Source organism: Palaemon carinicauda, chromosome 6 (genome assembly GCF_036898095.1).
Source record: "Palaemon carinicauda isolate YSFRI2023 chromosome 6, ASM3689809v2, whole genome shotgun sequence".
NCBI classification, from domain to species: Eukaryota; Metazoa; Arthropoda; class Malacostraca; order Decapoda; family Palaemonidae; genus Palaemon; species Palaemon carinicauda.
In genome coordinates, this window is record NC_090730.1 from 16141608 (window position 1) to 16167551 (window position 25944).

The window sequence follows — 25944 nt, forward strand, 5'->3', positions numbered from 1 at the left end:
ACTATTCTCCAGCAAACGTGAAGCAACTACTAAATTAAGTTGGTCTTTCTAAAGACAATATGCCTTTGTCAAGCATAAAAGACTGTTGTTAGTTGTAACAGCTCTCCCATGTATCCAATCCTATCCCACATCCTTCTAGACAAGGTTAACTCTACTAGGGGAAGTATAGCCTTGGTTGTTTTAAACACGTCTCTGTTACATACACGATATCTTTCGGGATATTAGATCCAGGGATAGTAACCCCGTGATACCTCTACAGATAAAATTCTCTGGTATATAACAAGCAGACATATCCCAAGTAAAAGGCTGCCTAGAGGAACTTCCATCATGACGACATGGCTATCTCACCTAAAAATAGATTTTTTCCTATGTCAGAATCTCTTTTCTCCAGAAAAAATGTCTGTCAAGCAGAACCGACTTTTGTTCCAACACTTATCCCATTCAACTTACAGATCTAATGCTCAAGATGTCTATGTCGTGGTTGGGGAACACGACTGGAACGTAACAACTGAAACGTCAGCAACACAAAAGTTACAAGCCTCAAGTGTAAGTCTGCAAACGTCTGATTATTGGTAGCAAATATTTCTTAATAAAAGATTTTCTTTATAAGAAATCAGAGATTTAGTCATGTTTTTTTCTACTTTTTGGCTTTTCTGAACAGAGTAAATTTTATGTTTCTTGATAATGAAAAATGAGGAAATTTCACGTAAATAATGCCACACAATGCAGTACTATCTTCCGGATTTAAAAATACTGTTTATATAACAGCAAGCACATAATAAAAAAGAGAATGTGATATGGGGAAATAACATATCAATCAATATCATTGCAGATCATCATGCACCCAAGTTATGACAGTGATACTAATGACAACGATGTGGCGTTGATCCAACTTCCCTCTGCGCTCACCTTCCCGGAAAGCAACACGATCGCTCCCGTTTGTCTTCCAGATGCAGACAATGACTATAGCAATGTGAATGGTACAGTCACCGGCTGGGGAAGACTAACAGAAGGTTTGCATGCTAAAAAGGCTCCAGGTGGAGAAGGAGACTGGGCTCCATGTGATAAGAAATATTTATTAGACTTCAGCAACAAAAAGCTAACAATTTTCCCTCAAAGAAATATGTTGGTCTAAACTACATTTTGCCCATAAATCTGGTGTACATTCTATTAATTGAATTCAATATACAACAACTTTAGTAATTAAGGATACATGAATATGTTTCGTAGTTTTGTATTACTGAAGTTGCGAAGCATTTGTCTATTTTTGTTAGATGTGTTTTCTATTACGCACACATTAGTTGCGTGTGGTTTAAATGCTGCTCATGAATGGCAGAGGAAAGGGACAGTGACAATGCCCTAGCTAGCAGGATAATGCCCTAAAGACTGACTGTGTATACACATGGTCAGGGCCCAAGCTACCTCTCCACTAAAGATAGAACCAGGGAGAGCCAGACAATGGTTGCTAATTACTCGACAGGTAGACCTAAAGGCTCCTCCAAACCCTTCATCATTAGTTCAAAAGAATGGTAAGGGACTCGAACCCCGGTCTGACAATCGCCAGGCAGAAAAGTTTCTAATAGGCCATCGCAGTTTTATCATCATCATTACTACCATGACTATCAATTTAATGAGCGGATATACCTTAACGTAGTAGAAGGTTTTGTCTATCGCCATGATCAGCAAATCTGTACTAGTCAGGACCACCCATACTAGGTTAGTCTGCTGTGAGCAGGGTGATGAAAATCTCCAACCATCACTAAGCCACACTGGCCAACCAGCTGATCAAAACTGGCCAAATCCCAGACATGAACTGGCATGTCTGAAGCCTTTGTCTTCCAGTGAACTAGAAACGGCTGCATTTGTTGTTGTATGGTGATTGTGCTTAGATTTTCCCTTATAGAAGGGAGTGAAGGAAGGAGAGGGTAGGGGAAGGAAAAGTGAAACATGGGGAAAAGAGAAGTAAGGGTTGAAAACCAAAGCTTAGCAGTTGTGGGAACAAAGCACAAACAAAGATTAAAATGTTCGATCCAGAGAAATAGATTGGAATGAGGTCGTTTCAAGGGAGGCAGCGGGCAGCCAAAAAGGAGAATCTAATGGGACGGAGGAAAATGTGACATTCCAGGTATTAGAGTAGTGCTCTAAATTCAATGTATAAAGCTAAAATTTTTAATTGGTAACTAGAATGAAAAAAAGACATGTTTTCATTTAAAATTCACGCCTAAATGTTTGATATTTTCAAAACAAATTAGAAGAAACTTGGATGGGAGAGCCAACATAGAAATGAATGATAGATGAAAAACTTCTTTTTCTCAAATAAGAGTTAAATTGAGTTGACTGTATGAGAAATGTACGAAATTTTAGTTCATCAGCAAACATTCAAATGAAGGAAGAGAAATTAGAAAAGATAATAGCCAAGAAGCGAGAAAAGTTGGATAATATAACGTAATTCTGAAGAAAACAAGAGATGGGGAAGAAAGAAGAATTTAGTTATCATTATTATTACTACCTAAGCTACAACCCTAGTTAGAAAAGCAAGATACTTGAGCCCAAGAGCTCCAACAGGGAAAAATAACCCAGTGAGGAAAGGAAATAAGGAATTAAATAAACAATACAAGAAGTAATGAACTATTAAAATAAAATATTTTAAAAACATGAACAACATTAAAACAGATATTTCATATAAAAACAATAAAAAACTTATGTCAGCCTGTTCAACATAAAAACATTTGCTGCAAGTTTGAACTTTTGAAGTTCCACTGATTCAACTAGTTGGCATTAAAAGGGTAAAAAAAAATAAGGTAAGCATCTCTGAAATCAGGAGGGTCACTCCTATTCAAATTTTGATTTCCAATTAAAAATCAATTACAAAGTGTTAAAAAAATGTGCTAATCAAGTAGTGCCTAATAGTCAACTTCACTATTATCAGAAAATGGAACTGTCCCCCTTGATACTGAGGAGAACTTAGAGTAAGAGATGCTTAAAGCAAGAGAATCCACTCGATTTGTAAAGGGGGATTTAAGAGGAAACTGGAAATGATGAATGAAGTTGTTGACCCTTTTAACATCGAAGTGAAGCTAAAAACCAGTGGGAAAGAAAAGATGGAAAATATTTGAAATACATAACTTATTAAAAGTTATTGACAAATAAGTAAAACTTCCTTGCGTATAGAAGCCAACCCGACATAAGATATATTTTCTAAGAAATTATCCACCTGAAGTATAAATATAGAATGATTGCTAGCATATCTAAAAGAACCAACAGCAACAGAAAAAAAGAGGAACTATGGGTATGCCATGGGAATACCCTCAGTCAAAAAGGTAGCAAAGCAAGTGCTCAAATTAAAGGAGAGGAAAAGAGAGATAGGCCTCAATATCCTAAATTAAGAAAAATGCTGATTGTATATATATATATATATATATATATATATATATATATATATATATATATATATATTATCAGCACTCAAGCTAGGACCAGGTAAGGCATGGGAATGGCTGCTAATGATGCAGCAGATAGACCTACAAGCTACCCCAAAAAGCAGCCCCTCCGTATTTCACGGGGACTGTGAGGTTGGAACACGTGGCACATTTTTTGAGCTGCGAGCAGGCCTCATTCTTCCAATCCATGTATCATACGTAAATCAGACGTTATCCATGATGCTGGTACAAACAGTGAAATCCAATATCCGACTGGGCTGAACAGTCTTGAATAGATGTAGGATACTTTTGTGGGATCAGTTCGATGCATATTATTATTATTACTTGCTAAGCTACAACCCTAGTTGGAAAAGAAGGATGCTATAAGCCCAGGGGCTCCAACAGGGAAAATAGCCCAATGAGGAAAGGAAACAAGGAAAAATAGAATATTTTAAGAACAGTAACATTAAAATAAATAGTTGTTTTTTTGGCCAAACTACTTTCTGCTAAAATGAAAACAAATATTCCACGGTAGGTAAGATTAAATGTGACTTACTTTTGTTCCCATTAGGTCCTTTATGATGGAAATTCCCACCAATTTCTATTTCAAATTCTAGGTAAAGTAACACATTAACAACAATTTAACATTGCAGGTGGTAGCCAGCCACACAAGCTTTATGAGGTGGTAGTTTCAACGATGACAAACGTGGCGTGCGCAGATAAATATTCAGCGAGTGCTATCACAGCTAACATGATTTGTGCAGGAAGTAGTAATAAGGATTCTTGTCAGGTATGGAAATTTACACACAAAAATTATTTATATTGTAGACTAGACTAACTTTCTGCCAGTTTTCAATTTCTTGAACTAATTGATAATTGAATTTTAAAAACTTCAGGTTTGTAAGTATTAATGCCTTTTTAAATCTTTAGATAAGAGTTCAGAAACAAACACACACGAATCATCATATTTAAAGTAGAGGATATATTCAAGAAACCATAACAAGTACGGGTACAGACAGACAGACGGAGGGCGATGATATAGTTTGTGTTTTACTAGAATTATGTAATAGCCTTTGTGATATTTCTAATAATAGTTCCCTAAATAATCTAGTTCTCTCACAGCCATAAATTTAATTATTCAGACATCCCCATTCCAATAGGAAATCCTTATGTTCATTCCTCTTCACAGGGTGACTCGGGTGGTCCATTGATGGCTCCAGGCAACATAGCTGAAACTTTCATGGTCGAAATCGGAGTTGTTTCCTGGGGTACAGGTTGTGCCCGTCCCGAATTTCCTGGTGTATACGCCCGAGTGAGCAGTAAGTAAAATGAGGCTATGATATCTTGAGAGGTTTATATCCGACCAGCACCATGTTCATTTGAATACTGTGATGAGGATAAATTTTCAAAGCAATCTGGCTGATAATTATGAAAACGATAGAATTATGACATTATCCAATGTAAATGTATCAGGCAATTAAATGGTAATCATCATTCTAAGAATATACAGATGATTTATGGGATAACATTAACACTAAAACAATAAATAAATATTCCTGAAATAGTTCATAGTATATAGTTGAAATAAAAGCTTTCAAGATCAAACATATCATAAAAGGGGGTCTAAAGTTTCAAAGCTACACTGAGAAACAAGTTTCAACATGAAACTCGTAGGTAAGCAAAAGACCAGGCTACTTCCTAGGAACTGAAATTGTAGCTAAGATTCCAGGCTGAGCAGTCGCCAAATAGACCAAAGTGCTACATGTTAAAAAGAATTTCTTATGTTCATCAACAAGCAGCTCAAAAGTTTTTGTTTTTCCCTGAATGTAAGACCATATATACTATTTTATTTGTTAGTTTTAAAATTTAAAGTAACAAAGAAGGTGAGGCAGTTTCGAGCTTAGATTAAACTATAGAGCATAAGAATTGTGAAAAAAAATTGATATTAAGATAGAAGATAGACAATTATTCCAAAAGAATTGCATAAAATCTGAGAATAGTAAGTTTTAAAAATTGCAAAATCATAAACGACATCAGTAGTAGGAACAAACATCTACAGTGATCAATAGAAAGCATAATTATTAGGTTCACCTTGTGTTTTTATAGAATGTGATGAATCAAATTTTAACAAATATCTTTAATTTCAGACTATCTCTCTTGGATAAATACAAACATAGCAGGGTCCTTAATTTGCCCAAGGCCATAAGGAACGTCTCTTAAATCACAGCGGACCTTAAAGGAAATCCATCTCCCTGTTTGGACAGTTTTATTTTAATGATTAAGGATTAATGTATTGATATTGGCTTTAGAATTATACTCTTCAGTAATTTGTTTTGCAATTGCAACATATAATAAACATTGAGCATTTAAGAATTTCTTTAATTTATTTTCCTTTCTTTGATGACCAAATGACGGCCATTTGTCAGTAATACACCTGTGTTAGTTATAAATGGTCATTATAAATAGCCACATGGGCATTCCTTAATGAGCTACCATGATGGAGATGGGTTAATTTCAAGCCTAAGTACAGATTCCAGAATTCGACAAGAATATGTACAGTTGACTTGGAATGAACTTATAACTGGAAGCAGGAGAGTTCAGCAGTAGGAGGCGAAGTGGTCGTGGTGTGTTCAGCAGATCGTATAGTGGTGGGGGCATGTACAGGAGGACACATAGTGGTGGTGGCAAGTACAGGACACATAGTGGTGGTGGGGGTTCAGCAAGAGGATGTGTAATGGTGGCACTGCACTTAGGCGGTGTGAAAACAGGAAGACACTAGAACGTTCCTCTGGATACAATGTGGAATCAGATGTTGCATGTGCGGTAGGGTGCCGCATTGATGTTGTGGATACAGTACACTGGCAGACGTGTCTCAGAAGCTTTGTGGGAGAGCAGACGGAAGGATTGTTTGTAGGTGTGCGGACACACTGCCAAGCTAGTAGTAGCTCCAGAATGATGAGATATAACATGATCATTCACAGATGATTTTCCAGAAAAATAATATTTTGCTACTTCCTCCTGGAGGCGAGAAGCTGGACATTTAGGACCTTAATAGGTAACATGAAGCACGGATGCGAAATCAAACCTTGAAGAGGAGGGGATAAGCTCCCTTCAAGGAAAAAGGTGGGGTATAAGGAGACACATGTCGTACAGCCATACACTATCAAGTATACTTAGGGTACGTTAAAGGGATACATGGGACACCTACACAGGGGAAACTTCTGGAACAATGGAAGAGAAATCCCCTTGGTCTCCCACATATGCAATAAAGAGCTGCTTGTTTGAACTTAGCACAACTGTTGGAGGAGACGACGAATGAGCAGGATTTTCTAATTCTGGTGATATAAGTCATGTCCACTGATACAATCCTCCATCGGGCTACAGGATCATGATCCACTGTAAAATTTGTGACCTTGCTAAGGAGACCAGGAGACACTACAGTACATCAATAAATTCGTTCACAAAAACTTGCTTGCCATCCTTTGTTAGCGGGATTTCTTGGAACTCCGATAACGAAAGATCGGACAAAGGAAGTTCAGGGTTGGGAGAAAAAAAAAGGAAAAAAAAGGGGGGGGGGACTTAGTTTTTGTCCTCCTTAGACATAGAAGCTGTCAAGGGAAAGCGATACCGCTTGGTCATTTTCCTGTGGCTGTTGAACTTCTCCAATTGGGAGGAAAACCACTCCCAGCAAAAAAACACATGATGAATTCATAACATATCTATGTCCCTTACAAGTAGGACATAAGACATGAGGGTCTATGTCGACTCGACTCATGCTGTTGCCACAAGGGCGACCTCCAAGGGAAGGGGAGTGGACGAATCCAACTCCAATCGGAGGAATCCCCCGAAGAAGAGACCAAACTGTGAAGGAAGTCATTCCCGCGGACCGGAAAAAGCGACCAACATCTGCTGCTGTTGGACATTCTCCCCATAAACAAGAAGACTGGTGACCAGTGGATGGTGGACGGGTTCACCCTCGGAAGGGGAAGTTCCAACACCTGGAGGTGAACCTTCTGGCCTTACTCTCTGTTTCCCATCAACGAGTTCTAGCTCTAGTTGAATGTCGACATCGAGTGTTGCCTGAGAAACGTAGCTGAAGCACGTATCTGGAGGCGTTACCCCTTGTCTGTTAGGAAGGCTGCCCTCATCTCTAGGAGACTTAAATGACGGTACCATTCAGACTCTGACCAGAGTCCAAAAGCTCAGAGGTACAGCATGTGGACCCTGACCTTTCTTTTATGCATCTGAAGGTTGCATTAAATCCGGGGAAGGGATGAGGAGATCGACTCCTCAGCGAAAATTCTCGTTTGTCAACCATCTTCTCAGGTCCATCTCCTGCCTGGGTCAAGTAGAGACCACAGAAAAGGGAGATCCCTCATGCTGAATTTCCTGGGATCTGGCTACCCCTGAAGAGGTTGGATTTGAAGAAGTGCGATGTGGGCTTGACGAACCAGCGTGAAATGGTGACCTATGAGACGTAACTACTGCTGGTTGAAAGTGAGTCTCGAAGAAGGAATAGACTACTGCCATCGACTCCGTCGTTCTGTGGAAAACTTCTGCAGGCTGATGACGATGAACATATCAAAGGATATCGATCTCTGACAAGGAAGCCGGGATATATCTCAAAATTTACTTCAATCCTTAGATCGTGGTAAACTCAAATTGTCATCTCGGTGGTGACGACGGTTAGCCACAGAGTCTGTTAAGATCAGCCAGTCATCCCGAAGTCTTAGGAGAACAAAGCCGATCCTATACGACCAGGTTGATAGTAGGGCAAAAACTTGTGAAAACCTGAAGTGCTGTCGAAACCAAAGCACCGCACCTTAACATGTTGTGCCTGTATGAACAAGGATACTTCCTTGATGACAGATATCCTGGAATCTAGGAGTATGAGTCCTAGTGGTCGAAGGTGCAAAGGAATTCCTGTGGACAAACTGGATGTTTGACCATATGCCTTCCGCTTGCTGAAACGAGTTTGATTAACTAATTTGTTCCAGGAGGAGGACAAAAATAACAAATTTGGAAATAATTTGTATTTTTCCTAAATACAAACCTGAAGCTATTTATTAGGGTATTACTTTCGGCAATGCTGAAAACCAGCCAAGACAATTCTAGTAAGGGATAATTACCCCATCCGCTAGTTAGCGGGAGGGGGTTGGGGTAGACTAGCTACCCCGCTCACTCACACCCGTCGGTTGAGAAACCACTTTTGCTTTCTGGCAGGACTTCAAGGGGGACAGGGTGGCAGGCCAATTTGTATAAATAGCTTCAGGTTTGTATGTTAAGAAAAATACAAATAATTTCCAAATTTGTTATTTGTTCCGACACAGATACAAACCTTCGCTATTTATTAGGGTGACTTACTCTTAGGAGGGAGGAAATCCTTACCAACTGGCCTTGGTCATGACCCGGGGTCCTCTCTATTTCGATCTGTGATCGATAGTAGAGGGAACCCTACCCACCTTCGCAACGGCTTCACGTTTTCCTCAAAGCAGCAGCACATCTTTATCAACCAAGAGTTTAAGGTAGGCTTCATTAATTTATAGAGTATATCATAATGGTGGTAGTATAACGATGTATACAGCAGTACCATCACTTTGGATTTGGTTTGATGGATGTGTTATATGGTAGCCTTAAGGGGGCGGTTGCAGGGGGGGGGCAGAGGCCCCCCCCCCCACTAACTAGGCCTAGGTAGGGGTACAGGGCACGAGAATAGGTTAGGTGGTTGTACCATTAGGTTCGGTAGTGCCCCGAATATCACTGTGGCCCTAAGGGGGGGGTCGCAGCAGGGGCAGAGCTCCCCCCCCTGCTGGGCCTAGGTAGGGGTACAGGGCCCTAGGTTAGATTAGGTGGTCGTATTAGGTTCGGTAGTGCCCTGAAAATGACAAATTCGTAGGTAATTTGTATTTTTCCTAACATACAAACCTTAGCCATTTAATATGGGTTATTACTTTCGGCGTAGCTGAAACGACGAGCCATTAGAATTTTAACGAGGGTTTACTACCCCACCGCTAATTAGCTTGCTACCCTCCCCTCACACACACCTGTGCTTGAGCTCACTTTGCTTAGAGGTAGGACTTCAAGGGGGATAGGGCTGGTGGGCAAGTTTGCTTAAATAGCTAAGGTTTGTATAGTTACGAAAAATACAAATTACCTACGAATTTGTCATTTGTTCCGTAAGTGACATACAAACCACGCTATTTAATATGGGTGACTCACCCGTTAGGAAGGGTGGAAAGTCCCAGCCAGTACTGGCTTTTGGCTTTGCCCGGGGACTCAGTATCTGAGTGTGTCAGCACTCAACAATAAGGAGTCCCTGCACCTCGCTAGAACCTTGCTACGCAAGGGCTGCGGCCTACGTAAGCTGTGTGTGAAGGTATGAAGCGTGACTCGTTCTAGGAAGTTGACCTGTAGTCCTTTAGATGGAAACTTTAGGCTAGGACTCTCCCAATACCACCTCGTCAGGGTATGCGGATGTGACAGTATTAGCTTAATACTAGGAACACAAGGAAACATGGTTTACCTGCAGTGGTTCGAGGTCAGCTGTGCAGAGAACCCAGGATGCTGCTTTCCCCAAGAGAGGGGATGATGAAGAAAAGAATAAGGGCCAGACATACCTTTTCATTCATGCAGACTAGGACCAGGTAACAATGCCCTCAGCCTTCTGCTTCTTGTCCATTAAGGAGCACCTGCGTCACTGAAAAGTTTTTCTTGAAGGCCAGGGACGTAGCTACGCCCCTGATGTCATGTGCTCTAGGGCAACGTGACGGAGGAGGGTCTGGATTCAGGGACAGATGGATCACCCTACGAATCCATGCCGAGATGGTATTCTTGGCAACCCTCCTCTTAGTCCTCCCAGTGCTCACAAACAATGCCTGCACCTGGGAACGAACTGCAGACGTTCTTTTGAGATATAGTCTCAGACTCCTTACTGGACACAGTAGGAGATGGTCTGGGTCATCTGTTACAAAACGAAGACACGAAATCTGGAAGGAGTCGAAACGATGGTCTAGCACTCCCGGATTCTGAGTCTTAGCAATAAACTCAGGGACGAATTTGAACGTTACCTCCCCCCATCCCCTTGAATGGGCGATGTTTTAAGTTCACTGACTCGCTTGGCCGAGGCTAAAGCTAGTAGGAACACCGTCTTCCAAGTTAGGTGGCGATCTGAAGCCTGGCGTAATGATTCGTAGGGAGGTCTCTTACGAGACCTGAGAAATCGAACCACGTTCCATGGAGGAGGTCTCACTTCCGACTGAGGGCAGGTAAGTTCATAACTTCATATGAGTAGGGAAAGTTCCAGCGAGGAAGAAATGTCCACTCCTTTGAGCCTGAAGGCTAGACTTAAGGCTGAACGATAGCCTTTCACCACCGAGACTGAAAGGCGCATTTCCTCCCGCAAATACACAAAGAACTCCACTATTGCTGGAATAGTGGCATCAAGTGGAGAGATACCCCTTCCACGACACCAACCACAGACGACTCCCCACTTTGCTCCAACCACAGACGACTCCCCACTTTGCCTGGTAGACAGATGCAGATGACCTTCGCAGGTGTCCAGACATCCTGACCGCAACTTGTTGTGAAAATCCTCTCTCAGCAAGGAGATGCTGGATAGTCTCCAGGCGTGAAGTCGTAGCGAAGCTACGGCTTTGTGGAAGATGTTGGCGTGTGGTTGTTTGAGTAGCTCGTGTCGTGGAGGGAGTTCTCTCGGAAGTTCCGTTAGGAGTTGCAGAAGGTACGGAAACCATTCTGTGTGATGCCAAAGGGTCATAGAGAGATTGACCGATATTCTGGTCTTGTTGAGCACCCTCCTCATCAGACAGAACGGGGGAAAGGCGTATACGTCGATGTTGTCCCACTGTTGTTGGAAGGCATCTTGCCAGAGCGCCTTGGGATCCGGGACTGGGGAGCAGTACAGCGGAAGCTGGAAGTTCAGCGCTGTAGCGAACAGATCCACAGTCGAGGAACCCCACAAAGTCAGGACTTTGTTGGCTACTAGATGATCCAAAGACCACTCGGTGCTCACTATCTGAGACGCTCTGCTCAGACTGTCGGCGAGCACATTCCTCTTGCCTGGAATGAAGCGAGCCGATAGTGGAATCGAGTGGGCTTCGGTCCATCTCAGTATCTCTACTGCGAGATGGGATAGCTGCTTTGAAAAGGTACCTCCTTGCTTGTTGATGTAAGCCACTACTGTGGTGTTGTCGCTCATCACCACCACAGAGTGACCCGCCAGGTATTGTTGGAACTGTTGAAGGGCCAGGAATACAGCCTTCATTTCTAGCAGATTTATATGGAGGCACTTTTCTGATTCTGACCACAGGCCTGAGGTCCTGTGTTGCAGAACGTGGGCCCCACCCCTCTTCCTTTCAGGCGTCCAAAAACAGCATCAAATCCGGGGGGAGGACGAGATCCACAACTCTTCGTAGGTTCTCGTCTGTCCTGTTCCCCAGGACCCATAGGGATCATGACGTCCGGGGAATCGTAACTGTAATGTATTGAGAAACACTAATCTCTCATTCTACTATGTTGAACCTTGGAGTTGTTGTTGGTGTCTTCCCGGCCATCCACGAACTGTGACGCCAGCAGAAGCATGGGTCTGTTTACTTGTATTTGATATACTAGAATAAAGTACGGACTTACCAACCTGTCTTCTTGGAACCTAAGTACTAAAGGGACGAGGATGTAACAGTGGCGACGAGGAAGAACCCAGTGTACAAAGAGGTATGTCATATGGAAGCAGAGTTAGTGTACCAACGACAGCCGGCCGTATCTAGCCTAGCACACCCAGTTTAGGCCTGGCCAACGTCCAGACTCCAGTGAGTAGCCTGAGTTCAGCTGTAATTGTTGGGGACTACCGATTTACCGAAGTTCCATACCCAGTCAGGAAGGATGGCAGCAACAAGGAGACCGGCAATTCCCGAATTCAATCCAGATAAGTTGGAACTAAATTGTTGGTTGGATCTATTTTCCATGAATTGTGAAGTAAACGAAGTAACCGAGGCGACAGCAAAAAGGGCTTTGTTGCTTTCTTCAGTGGGAGTAGAGACTTTTTCCACGATCTGTAAGTTAACAGCACCGAAATTGCCGTCTGCAGTTCCTTTTGATGACCTAGTAAATCAACTTAAGTCTCATTTCATAACGAAACCAAGTTATCATAGAGCATTATGTGATTTCCTACAGAGGAAGAAGAAAAGTAGTGAGTCAGTGAAGGAATATTATGCAGAACTTAAATTATTAGCTCAACAGTGTGAATTTAATAATGAGTTTGACCGAAGGTTGAAGGAACAGTTATTGGTTGGTATTGATAATGAAGTATATTTTAAGGTTTTATTAGCTGATCCTTTTGAGTTTAAATCCATCTCCTCTCGTGATTTACTTGCCAAGGTTACCAATTTAGAAACTGCCTATGTTACCGAGTGTAGTCCTACTTCAAGTTCTTTTACAGATAATAGGCCATCAGGTACCGTTAACAAGGTTAGGCATAAAGTAACTAGGCCTAGGCCTAATTCTAGTGCAAACTCTAAGGGGAGAGGTAAAAGTGATTATGGTAAAGCTCAAGATAAATGCATTCATTGTGGGCGTGATAACCATTTAGCTAATAATTGTAAATTTAAGAATGCTAAATGTTATTACTGTGGCAAGGAAGGCCATGTGAGTACAGTGTGTTCCAATAAAAAGGTTAGAAATAAATCTAGGAATGTTAATACAGTGCATGATGTAGACGAGTCTACTAGTAAGCATATTCCTGTTAATGAAAATTTTCATGATTCTTATGATTTATTGAAACTTTTTGATTTTGATGTGAATTCTATTGACTTTGTCGATGATTATCAGGAACCATATAGAGAAATTTTAAGGTTAAATGGGTTTCCCCTAGAATTTGAATTAGACACTGGCAGTGGTGCATCCACTATTTCACGGCATGATGCTAATAAATTGAATTTAACACCATTACCAACAAGGAAACGCTTAGCTAATTATGATAAAGCGGAAATGCAGGTGTATGGTGAAATAAATTGTGATGTTTATTTTAAAGGCCAAATGGTCAAGGGACAAAAGTTTTTTGTTGTAGATAATGATTTAAATTTAGCAGGCAGGTCTTTGATGAAGAAATTGAAATACCAGTGGGTACAAGTTGATAAGGTGAGTGATGATAAATTTAAAGCTCCTCTTATTACCCCAAGTAGTGCATCTAGGCTTAAGCTTGATGTGTAAAAATGTTCAATGAGTATCAGGTGGTGAAAGGATCACCCATTACAAATTATGAATGTCAATTAATGTTAAAAGAAAATGCTGTGCCTAAGTATTTTAAAGCCAGATCTGTACCTTATCATTATAAATGTAAAATTGAGAATAGTTTGAAAGAACTGGAAAGTAAAAATATAGTGAGCAAGGTCGAGCATGCAGGAGATTGGGCCAGTCCTATTGTTCCTGTAATGAAACCTAATGGTGAAATAAGGATTTGTGTAGATTTTAAGTATCTCAATACCCAAACAAGTGTTAATACCTTTCCATTACCGAGATTGGATGACATTTTGGCAAATGTAGGTTCTTGTCAGTATATTTCAAAATTGGATTTGAAAAATGCATATTTACAGGTATCTGTGAGTGAAAATTCTCAACAATATTTAATTATGAATACTCATTTGGGATTATATAAGTTCCACCGATTGCCTTTTGGGTTGTCATCAGCACCAGGTATATTTCAGAGGTTTATTTCTGAATTATTGGCAAATATTGAGGGTGTTCATGTATTTTTAGATGACATATTGATTGTCGGAGCTACCAAAGAGGAACATGACAGGAGTTTATGTAAGGTTTTATCAATTTTGCAACTGAGAAATGTTAAATTGAATAAAGATAAATGTATTATCGGTTCTAGGGAAGTACCTTATTTAGGATACATTTTAAGTTGTGAGGGAATTAAACCTGACCCAAAGAAAATAGAGGCAATTTTGGAAGCTCCAACCCCTCAGTCTGTCCAGTCTTTGAAATCATTTTTGGGATTATGCACTTACTAAAATAGGTTTGTACCTCAGTTCAGTTCTATTTTATGTCCTTTATATAATTTGACACAAAAGAATGTTGAGTTTCATTGGTCAGCAGTTCATGAAGCTTTCCAGAGTATTAAGGAAGCCTTGGGTAGAGCTGATATTTTGGATAATTTTAACCCCAATGCTACCATGATTTTAGAAGTTGATGCTAGCCCTGTAGGAGTGGGAGCTGTTCTTAAACAAGAATATAAGGGTAAAATTTCAACCATTTTGTTCAAAAGTAGAAAATTAGCTAATGCTGAGTGTAATTATTCTCAAATTGATAGAGAGGCTTTATCCATTATTTTTGGAGTCAAGAAGTTTTCTGATTTCCTTTTGGGTAGGAAGTTCGTTATTAGGACAGACCATAAACCCTTGACTCATCTATTTAACCCTAGTAAGAGTATTCCACAATTATCTAATGCTCGTATTCAAAGGTGGGCTTTATTCCTATCAGGTTTTGATTTTAAAATTGAGCACATTAAGGGAGTGCATAATACAGTGGCAGATGCTCTTAGTAGGCTACCATTATGTAGAGATGATACTGATTTTCATGTACCAGGAGAATATGTAAATTTGATTAATATTTTGGATAAGAATTCTTTTGATGTTACAATGGTAAAAGAATGTATAGAAAGAGACACTGTTTTATGCAGAGTAAGAGATTATGTAAGGAGGGGGTTCCCCAAGGAAAATGATGGAAAATTGTATGTTACCATTCTATAAATTGAGAAATGATCTTTCTTTGCATGATAATGTATTACTGTATAGGAATCGTATTTTGGTTCCTGAAATGTTGAGAAAGCGTGTTATGGAAATGCTTCATGAGGGCCACAAGGGTATTGTTGCCATGAAAGCCGAAGCAAGGTCTTTTGAATATTGGCCTAATATGGACCAAGATTTGGAACAAATAACTTCTAACTGTGCATTATGTATAACAAATCTCAAACATAAGGCCATTTTACCTTTATCTTGGCCGTCAGTAGATAGACCTTGGTCCCGCTTGCATGTAGATTATTGTGGGCCCATTGACAACATGCAATATTTGATTATTATTGATTCCTTTTCTAAATTTATTGATGTCTATGCTTGTAAGAATATAACCTCAGAGGATACCATACGATGTTTAAGGTCGTGTTTTGCTAATTATGGTATTCCTGACACAATTGTATCTGATAACGCAACTTGTTTTATGGCTAGGGAGACTCGGAATTTCTTTCAGAAAAATGGTGTTAGACATTGTTCAGGAGCACCATATAATCCAAGTACAAATGGGCTTGCAGAACGGGCTGTCCGAATATTCAAAACTAATTTCAAAAAGTTTGATTGTAAATTGCCTGTAAAAACCAGAATGGCAAAATTTTTGTATACTTATAGACGTACAGTACAGTCTTCCACTGGCTGCTCCCCAGCTGAATTATTATTTGGAAGGAAATTTAAGGGTCCACTAGATGTAATAATGCCTAAACAAGGAGATGAGTTTTACGTTCATAAGTCTAAATTCAGAGTTGGTGATGCAGTATATGCCAGGAATTTTGGTAAAGGACCAGAATGGGTAGAAGCTAAGATTATCAAAGTTCTGGGTGAAAGGAATTATTTAGTTTCTGTAGATGTTAATGGTATTTTGACTTGGAAGCATCACTTATCACAGTTATTTGAGAGAAAAATGTATAATACTAGAGTAACTGATGAATCATCACTATTAAAAGATACAATGATTCCTTCTGTTCCTGTAGTTTCTTCTCCCAATAATGTACAAGGATTAGAAGAAACAAATAACCCTATTCAGAACTCAAGTAGGATTTGTAATCCCAATGTAGAAGTAGTAGGATCAGAGAACAGTAATTGTGATACTGGTGCCATTGTAAGAAAATCTACCAGAGTAAGTAAAAAACCTAGGAGACTCATTGAACAAATTTAATTTTTTTGTGTGTTAACCTAAGGGGGGAGAAGTGTAATGTATTGAGAAACACTACTCTCTCATTCTACTATGTTGAACCTTGGAGTTGTTGTTGGTGTCTTCCCGGCCATCCACGAACTGTGACGCCAGCAGAAGCATGGGTCTGTTTACTTGTATTTGATATACCAGAATAAAGTACGGACTTACCAACCTGTCTTCTTGGAACCTAAGTACTAAAGGGACGAGGATGTAACAGTAACCCTGATTCCAACGAGACTTGAGCCGCCATTGGAGGGATCTCATCCTGAGGCGACCATTGGGAACTAGACGAGCCAAGGATGAGAGGTGACCGAGGAGACGTAACTACGATTGGGCTGGAAGTTCTTCTCGTCTGAGGAAAGGACTTGCGACCCTCCTCAGCCTTGCTATCCTGTCGTCTGATGGGAAGGCTTTGTGGAGATTGGTGTCTATGATCATGCTTAGATACACCAGTCTTTGAGTGGGAAGCAGAGAGGACTTCTTGAGATTTACCATGATCCCCAGATCTTGGCAAAGTCCCAGAAGTTTGTCTCGGTGTCGAAGAAGGGCTGACTCCGAGTCTGCTAGGATCAGCCAGTCATCCAGATAACGGAGGAGACGGATGCCGATCCTGTGTGCCCACGACGATATTAGGGTGAAAACACTGGTGAAAACCTGTGGTGCTGTGGAGAGACCTAAACACAGCACCTTGAACTGGTACACCTTGTTGTCTAGGCTGAATCTTAAGTACTTCCTTGAAGACGGATGGACTGGGATCTGGAAGTACGCATCCTTCAGGTCCAGCGTACACATGAAGTCTTGCGGTCTCACTGCAAGTCTGACCGTGTCTGCGGTCTCCATGCTGAACGGAGTTTGCTTGACAAACCTGTTCAGAGCTGAGAGGTCGATGACTGGTCTCCAGCCTCTAGACGCCTTCTTTAAAAGAAAGAGTCGACTGAAGAACCCTGGGAACCCGTCGACGACCTCTTGGAGAGGGCCCTTCTTCAATATGGTCTGGACTTCTGCCCGAAGGGCTTGTCCCCTTGCCGATCCGCTGTCAGGGGAGGTAAAGATGTTGTGAACGGGACGCGATATCCTTGACTGATTACGGAAATTGTCCAGGAATTGGCCCCGAGTTGCTGCCACCTGTTCGCGCAACTTTGTAGGCATCCCCCCACTGGGGGACATGCAGGGGGACTGCCAATCCTAGCGTTTGCGGCCTCGGCCGCTCCCTCTAGGATTCTTTCCTCCCCTGAAGGACTTTTTGCCTTTCTTGTCCTTGACAGGAAAGGGCTTAGACACCGTCGTCTTCGCTGCAGCTGCCGGTTTCGTGGTCTTGGTAGGACGTGGTTGCTGGGGTGCTGGAGGTTTATAGGGCTTCGATGTTAGAGCCCTATGTAGGAGAGAGTCCTGGTTGGACTTTCTCCACCTCTCAGCCGCCTGCTCCACGTCCTTAGGCTCGAACAAGTTCTTCCTCATAACGGAAGAACGTCTGAGCCTGCTGATCTCGGTATTGGGGACCTTTTGATGGAATCTCTCAGACACATGGTATTAGCCCACAAGTTCGAGACTTGGTGAGCTAGAAACTCGATCGTGCGAGTGCCTTAGAGTAAAAAGGTCTCCATGGCCTTCCAGGTACTTTCTTTGGACAAGTCCTCTGAACGTAACAGAATGCCTAGGGACCCTAGCCAGATGTCCAGCCACGAAGTTGCCTGCATGGCACACTTCGCTACCTTCTCCTGGCTAAGGATCTCCGTCATCGAAAACGAGACCTGCCGGTTGGAGTCTCTCTCAGTGGTTCTTAACCTGGGGTACCTGTACCCCCAAGGGGTACGAAACCTTAAGCCTGGGGATACGAGACATGATAGCCAGTGCAATGGTAGCTACTGTATATTTACCATGAGAAAGCAAAACATGTATTTTTCAAATATTTCTCTTACTATAATTGTCTAAATTATTTTTTTTTTAAGTTGGTGCTGTAAACAATTTTCTTAGGTTTTCTATGGTTTCATATGGAATCTCTCAGACACATGGTATTAGCCCACAAGTTCGAGACTTGGTGAGCTAGAAACTCGATCGTGCGAGTGCCTTAGAGTAAAAAGGTCTCCATGGCCTTCCAGGTACTTTCTTTGGACAAGTCCTCTGAACGTAACAGAATGCCTAGGGACCCTAGCCAGATGTCCAGCCACGAAGTTTCCTGCATGGCACACTTCGCTACCTTCTCCTGGCTAAGGATCTCCGTCACCGAAAACGAGACCTGCCGGTTGGAGTCTCTCTTAGTCTAGAGGGACTCCCCTGGTAAGCTCTTCCAAAGAGTGGTGTAGGGGAAGAGCTAAACAAGTCTCCTCAACGATGTCAAAGTACGTCCTCTGTTGGACACGAGGAGGTGGGAGGAGTCTGTTGCCGGCGCTGGATCGGCTGGAGGAGGCAAGCTCGGAGAGCTGGGCTTCGACCTTGTCTCTGGCACTCTTAACCCCTTGAGACCAGGGCAAAGCCGCACTGGCCTTCGAGGGTTTTTGAGTCCCAAAGACTCGGTCCAAGACTGTGTCTTTGCCCTCACAAGGGGGAATCTCTGGATCCGCAAACAAATTGAGATTCCTCATAAGGGATAGAACCTGCCAGAACGCATGCTCTGACTCCTGCAGCTCTCCTCCTGAAGGGCTAGCAGCGAAGTCTCCTATCCCCAAAGGCTCTTCTTGGGGGGACTCGTGGACGTTTTCCGAGTGCTTGGCTGGCTCCGGTCTAAGCCTTGAAGATGACTTCGGCACAGTCTTGGAGTCCTTCGACTCCCTCCTGGGAGGGATGCAGGACTCCAACAACGATGGTGGGAGGCTCTTCTCCACCCCTATCCGAGAAGACTTTCCAGCGCAAGGTGGGGTTTCCCTCATTGGTGCTATGGGGGAACGCCTCACTTCGCGTGACTCTCCTGAGGACGGAAAATCTTTGTCCGAAGGGAAGGAAGTGAAAGTCTGGGGGGTGAGGAGGCCTTCCTCAAGGACTTACGAGGAGTCAGCTTCGCCCTCGGAGAAGTTACAACGTTCGACACTCCTCTCTTCCTCTTCAGGGGAGTAGAAGCTGCCATTGATTTGTGGCCCAGCTCAGAGAGAACAGGCTTAAAAGCCTGCATGACCACTCTGACCAGGGACCCAAACCAAGGCTGCTGACTGACAGCTGCGATGTCACAAACTCCCTCTGTAGGGCAGGGGATCGACCAATCCCTTGGAGGAGTTACCAAAGGGGGGTTCGCCTGAAAAGATGAAGGAGAAGAAAGTCCCTGGACCTTTCCGGAATCTCCCCCCCCCCCCCGCTGGCGAGCGCGCTGTTCCACGCTTGTGGGGGGGGGGGAGAACGCGATGATGATGATGACCTGGCCGCGTGTTGTCCTGCAGCCTCGCGTGTGGGGGGTTGAGGATCGCTCTAGGGAGCGTGCTGGAGCTCGCGCGATGGGAAATGCCCTGCGTCGTGCGCGGGAGACTGTTGGCGCATGCGCGGGCGCACGTGGGCGAGCAATGGCGCGCAGAGGCGCGAGCTGGCGAAGGCAGAGGGTGCACTGAAGGATGGATAAGCGCTAGCGCGCGCACATTGTCCGGCCGAAGAGCCCGTGCGGGCGATACCGTTGGGCGCGCGCGCGCAGAAGACATCTCTTGAGCGCACATCCGGCTGAGGCGATGGGCGTGGGAGCGCAGGGTGTCCGACGCGCGAGGGCGCGCTGGCGGGAGATGGCGCACAGGCGGGGACCGATGGCGCGTTGGCGATCGCTGGTGAGCAGGGGAAGACGTTAGCTTCCCCACTGCACCCAGACCAGAAGATCGTTGGCGCAGAGAGCGCAGGAGAATGAAGGCGCGCAGCAGGTTGAGGGCGCGCAGTAGCGCGTTGGCGATCTGGAGAGCGCTGGCGTGCAGGTGAGCGCTGACGAGCAGGTAAGAAATGGCGCGCTTTAACAGAAACTTCTTCTGCCGATGAGCGCTTGCGCGCAGGTGAGCATTGGCGTGCAGGAGAGACCTGGCGCGTAAGGGACGTATGCACTATCTTGCGCATACGCCCTTGATGCCCCGAAGGAACCGTTGCCCGTTTTACAATAGGATGCGTTAGCGCCCACAGCGCGTCAGCAGCCAGGAACGGCGACGGCAGGTCAGCAGGTCTGACAGGTGGATGGTCGGCGTGTCCTTTGTAAGGACGACCTTCCACCGAAGGAGATCGCGAACGATCTGCAGAGAGATCCAAGATCCAGGGTTGTAGCTGGGAGAGTCGGAGAACGATGGCGAGGTTCCACTGCGGCGGACTGCAGAGACGATGAACCGAAGAGGCGCCTCCTAACACCCTTGTGAGGTGAAGGAAGGCCTCTACGGCGAAAAGGAAGGCGGGCTTTACGCCTTATACACCCTCTAGGGGCCGTGGGGTCAGCGGGCTGACCATCAGCAGTCCTCCGAAGAGGAGTCTCTGTGAGTGAACTCCCCCAAGGGGGAGAATCACCGGCAGGAGAGACCGTTGGACTTAGTTCCTCCCTCGAAGGATGTGCAGAGGGAGGAACTAAGCCTTCAGCTACAGCAGGATCATCACGAGCTGAGGTTTGAGATAACGCATTGGAAGCCTCTGCCACGACAACGTCGACGATAGACAGAGGATCAACCTCTGCTAAAGTCGGCGATTGTTTGACAGCGGCCCCCAACCGGATCATGTCAAACAAGGTTTCCTTGGAGGGAGAACCCTCAAGCCCCAAGGAAGCCCAAAGCTGAAACAAATCATCATTAGATACATGAATATTTAAATCCTCCCCCAGGGGAGGAGGAGGAGCTGCCTTGCTATAGGAGGCAACTACCTCTCCCAAACCCCGAGATCGGGCAACAGAACTATGGCCTACGCAACCACTCGACAGTTTCTCAGAAGAAACCGATCTAGTGAGAGCTTCGGAGGAGGTTTGGGCCACGGAAGAAGAGCCCTTGGGATTTTCTCCTTTCAAAGAAACCTTTGAAGGACAAATATCCCGCCTGGACTACTTCTTCCGGCGCCGAGAAAACCTCTCCCTCTGGGAGGTAGACCACTCCCTACACTCACCACACACTTTATTTCTATCACATCGCTGGCCCCTACAATAAGGACAAAGGGTATGAGGGTCCGTATCGACCGCCGACATATACGTGCCACGAGGGCGGTCGGGTAATCCAGGACACTTTCATATAGCAGAGGCCAACTTCACGCACACCTGTCAAAGGAAAAGCAAAAAGCATTAAATGGCTGTCAAAGAAGGCGAGGGTGAAAGCGGACACGTCCGACTACCACCCGAGCCGAGAGCAAAGTGAGCTCAAGCACAGGTGTGTGTGAAGGGGGGGTAGCAAGCTACCCTCCCTACCCCCGCTAACTAGCGGTGGGGTAGTAAACCCTCGTTAAAATTCTAATGGCTCGTCGTTTCAGCTACGCCGAAAGTAATAACCCATATTAAATAGCGTGATTTGTATGTCAGTTACGGAACAAATCACTTTCCTCCTCCTCCCCCCACCCAAAAACCCCGCTTCCCACTGGGGTCCCCCATAATTGTAGTTGTAGGTTTATGCTTACATTTTGTGTGTAAGAGTAAGTCTTAGTTTCTTTTTTATTCATTTCCTAATGTTTCTATGCGATGCGCAACACCAATCTTGTCATTTTTTGGTAAAGTTGTATGTATTACAGGGTGTGATTTTGAACAGAAAATGTATATTTTCCTATAGTAAATAACGTGATTTAACTGAATTTAAGCCTCATTTCAACCGCAATCAAACAGATTAACCAATTCGACTAACTTTAAGTTGCCGAATTGGTTGCTGTTATTACGTATGTACTCACGTATGTACTGCGACGGGTAACACTAGCAACGTTACCAACGGTAGACAACATTACCAACATTACGGTGATACACAGTGTTACCAACGGTAGACAACATTACCAACATTACGGTGATACACAGTGTTACCAACGTTACGTTGGAATTATATTTTCATCACTTCACTTCACTTCCACTCCCAGGTAGGCTTTCAACCTGTCAGTGGAATCAGTTGTCTTCTCCACTCAATTCTGTTTTCGAAAATTCCCTCCCTTCTCAGCTGTTCAATTGTTGGCATGTTGTTCTTTGTCAAAATCTCTTCAATTCCATCCCTCCAGCGTTTACGTGGTCTACCTCTTGATCTCCTCCCACCAGGCGTTCAGTCCCATCTCTTCCTTGCAATTCTATTTCCATCCATTCTCATTAAATGTCCCAGCCATCTCAGCTGTCCCTTCTCAATCTTGTTCAACATAGGAGATACCCCAACCATCCTTCTAAAATCTACATTTCTTATTCTATCTCTTCTTGTTTTGTGCATTATTGTTCTCAGGATTTTCATCTCTGAAGCTTGGAATCTGCTGCTGTCTTTGATGGTCATTGTCCAGCTCTCTGATCCATATGTCATGATTGGTGTTAGTAATCCTTCAAATATGGTTTTCTTTACTTCTATAGGCACGTATGCATCTCTCATAATTGGATAGAGTGCTCCACAGCATTTATTATATTTCTTTATTCGTTCAGTAATTTCTTCTTTGTTCTTATAGCCGTTGTCTGTAAACATACACCCTAAATACTTGAATGCGTTGGTGTCCTTAATTACCGTATTTCTTATCATGATGTTCGTTGGAGCTTCTTCTTGTTTGTTGATTGTTAATATTTCTGTTTTATTAATGTTCATCTTCAGTCCAGCTTCTGTTAAACAATCGTTCAAGGCTATCAATGCTCTTTCTAGTTCCTCCCGATCATATGTCCAGAAAGCAATATCATCAGCAAAAATCATAATGTCTCCCGAGATATTTATTCTTTCCTTAAAACTGCTTATAATTACATCTATATATGCAATGAACAAGAGTGGGGAAAGAACGCTTCCCTGCTTAACACCTGTTGTTACTCTAAACCAATTTTCATTCTTGTATCCAGTCCTTACATTATTCATACATGGTTCGTACGTGCTCTTTATTGCAGCTCCCAATCTACCGTTGAGTCCATAAACCTCTCCTAAGCACCTCCACAATTTGTTCCTAGGTACCGAGTCAAATGCCTTTTCCAAATCAATAAATGCTATATACAGTGGCCTATTGTATTCCCATGATTTTTCAATAACAAGTCTCAAGGCGAATATGAGATCTGATGTACTTCTGTCCTTTCTGTATCCATGCTGTCTTCGCCTAGCTGAGGTTCAATGATGTGTCGCGCCCTTTTTTCTAAAATCCTCTCATAAAGTTTTGCTGCATGACATATGAGCGTTATACCTCTATAATTTTCGCATTTGCCTGAATCACCTTTACCTTTATAAAAGGGTACAGAAATATGTTTTCCCGCCTGGACCTCTTCTTCCGGCGCCGAGAAAACCTCTCCCACTGGGAGGTAGACCACTCCCTACACTCACCACACCGTAATATTTTCATATTAAAATGAATTTTTTAACATACTTACCCGGTGGATATATATATAGCTAACGTCTCTGACGTCCGGCAGAAAATTCAAAACTCGCGGGCGATCGTAGGTTGGGTTGCTGGGTGTACACTAGCGCCACCACTCGCCAGGATACTGCAACTATTCCTCAATTCCTCAGGTCTTCTCTGCCCGTAGGGTCTCTAGAGGGGTGGAAGGGAGGGAGTTAAATTACTGTTTATATATCCACTGGGTAAGTATGTTCAAAAATTTATTTTAATATGAAAATATCATTTTTAAACATTTCACTTAGCCGGTGGATATATATATATATATATATATATATATATATATATATATATATATATATATATATATATATATATATATATATATATATATATATATATATATATATATAGCTGATTCACACCCTTGGTGGAGGGTAAGAGACCAGCAGTAAACATCATAGGAATATAACTCAAGAGTTTTGATATAAAAACAAACTTAAGGATTAGTACCTGATAAGGAAGCCGACTTTGATGATACTCTGCCTCATTAGTCCGCTATCCTTATGAAGCCCAGCGATCCACTCAGGGGGCTGAAAGACCTCTAGGAGCTGTCATATCTGGGGTAACCACCCCTATGACAGGACCTCAACCAATACCCTTGATCTGGGCGCTCTCAAGAAACAAGTTTGACCACCCGCTAAAATCAAAAGATTGCGGAAGACTGTCCCAGTCTCCACATACAACCCAAAAGACAATAGTTTCAAGAGAAGAAAAAAGGTATTAGGATTAAGGGAATGTAGTGGTAGAACCTTCACCCACTACTGCACTCGCTGCTACGAATGATCCCAATGTGTAGCAGTCCTTGTAAAGAGTCTGTACATTCTTTAAATAATGTGAAGCGAACACAGATTTATTTCTCCAATAGGTTGCGTCCATAATGCTTCGTAAGGATCGATTTTGCTTGAAAGCCACTGATGTTGCCACTGCACTGACTTCATGAGTCTTAACTTTCAATAATCGAAGGTCAGTCTCACCGCAGTGAGTGTGAGCCTCTCTAATTAAAAATCTGACAAAATAAGATAAGGCATTCTTCAACATCGGTAAGGAGGGCTTCTTGACCGAACACCATAGAGCCTCTGATTCGCCTCGTAAATTTTTGGTTCTGTCAAGATAAAATTTAAGTGCTCTTACAGAACACAAGACTCTTTCTATTTCATTACCAACCACATCTGACAGGTTGGGAATCTCAAAAGATTTTGGCCATGGATGAGATGGTCGCTCATTTTTGGCCAGGAAACCAAGCTGCAAGGAGCATACTGCCTTATTAGAACAGAAGCCGATATTCTTGCTGAAGGCATGTACCTCACTAACTCTCTTTGCAGTAGCAAGACTCACTAGAAAAAGTTTTCAGAGTAAGGTCTTTGAGAGAGGCTGAGTGTAGAGGTTCAAACTTCTCCGACATGAGAAATTTAAGTACAACATCCAAGTTCCAAGCTGGAGTCATTATCCGATGCTCCTTGGAAGTCTCGAAAGACTTGAGATGGTCTTGAAGATCTTTATTGTTCGATAGATCCATGTTCCTGTGCCTGAACACTGCAGCTAACATGCTCCTGTAACCTTTAATAGTAGAGGCAGAAAAGTTACGGTTGTTTCTAAGGTGTAGCAGGAAGTCAGCGATTTGCGCTATAGTGGTATCGGATGAGGAAACAGAGGTGACCTTGCACCAATCTGGAAATACCTCCCATTTGGATTGGTAGATCCTGATGGTAGAGGATCTCCTTGCCCTGGCAATAGCTCTAGCTGCCTCCTTCGAAAACCCTCGAGCTCTAGAGAGTCTCTCGATAGTCTGAAGGCAGTTAGACGAAGCGCGTGGAGGCTTTGATGGAATCTTATCATGTGAGGTTGCTGGAGAAGGTCCAACCACATAGGCAGACTCATTTGGATGTCCACCAGCCATTGATGTACCTCGGTGAACCATTCTATTGAGGGCCAGAGGGGAGCAAACAACGTTAACCTGGTCCTTTCGTGAGAGGCGAACTTCTGCAGAACTTTGTGAAGGATTTTGAAGGGAGGAAACGCATAAATTTCCCGGTGAGACCAGTCCAGTAAGAATGCATCTATGTGGACTGCCTCTGGATCTGGAACT

The 25944-nt window shown here is 43.2% G+C and overlaps 1 protein-coding gene and 1 long non-coding RNA gene across 4 annotated transcripts in view; one reads left to right on the plus strand and one right to left on the minus strand.

Moving 5' to 3' along the window:
• LOC137642446 (chymotrypsinogen B-like) overlaps nt 1–5774 on the plus strand; it is a 155098-nt gene extending 149324 nt beyond the window's left edge. For all 3 annotated transcript variants that reach the window (XM_068375004.1, XM_068375005.1, XM_068375003.1), the window contains 5 exons: nt 453–546; nt 833–1013; nt 4073–4209; nt 4609–4738; nt 5567–5774. In XM_068375004.1, the coding sequence (XP_068231105.1) occupies nt 453–546; nt 833–1013; nt 4073–4209; nt 4609–4738; nt 5567–5625 (601 nt within the window). In that variant the 3' untranslated portion in view covers nt 5626–5774. The remainder of the gene's footprint in view (nt 1–452; nt 547–832; nt 1014–4072; nt 4210–4608; nt 4739–5566) is intronic.
• LOC137642448 (uncharacterized) overlaps nt 1–25944 on the minus strand; it is a 167979-nt gene that overhangs the window by 95683 nt on the left and 46352 nt on the right. The gene's annotated exons all lie outside the window — the stretch shown is intronic.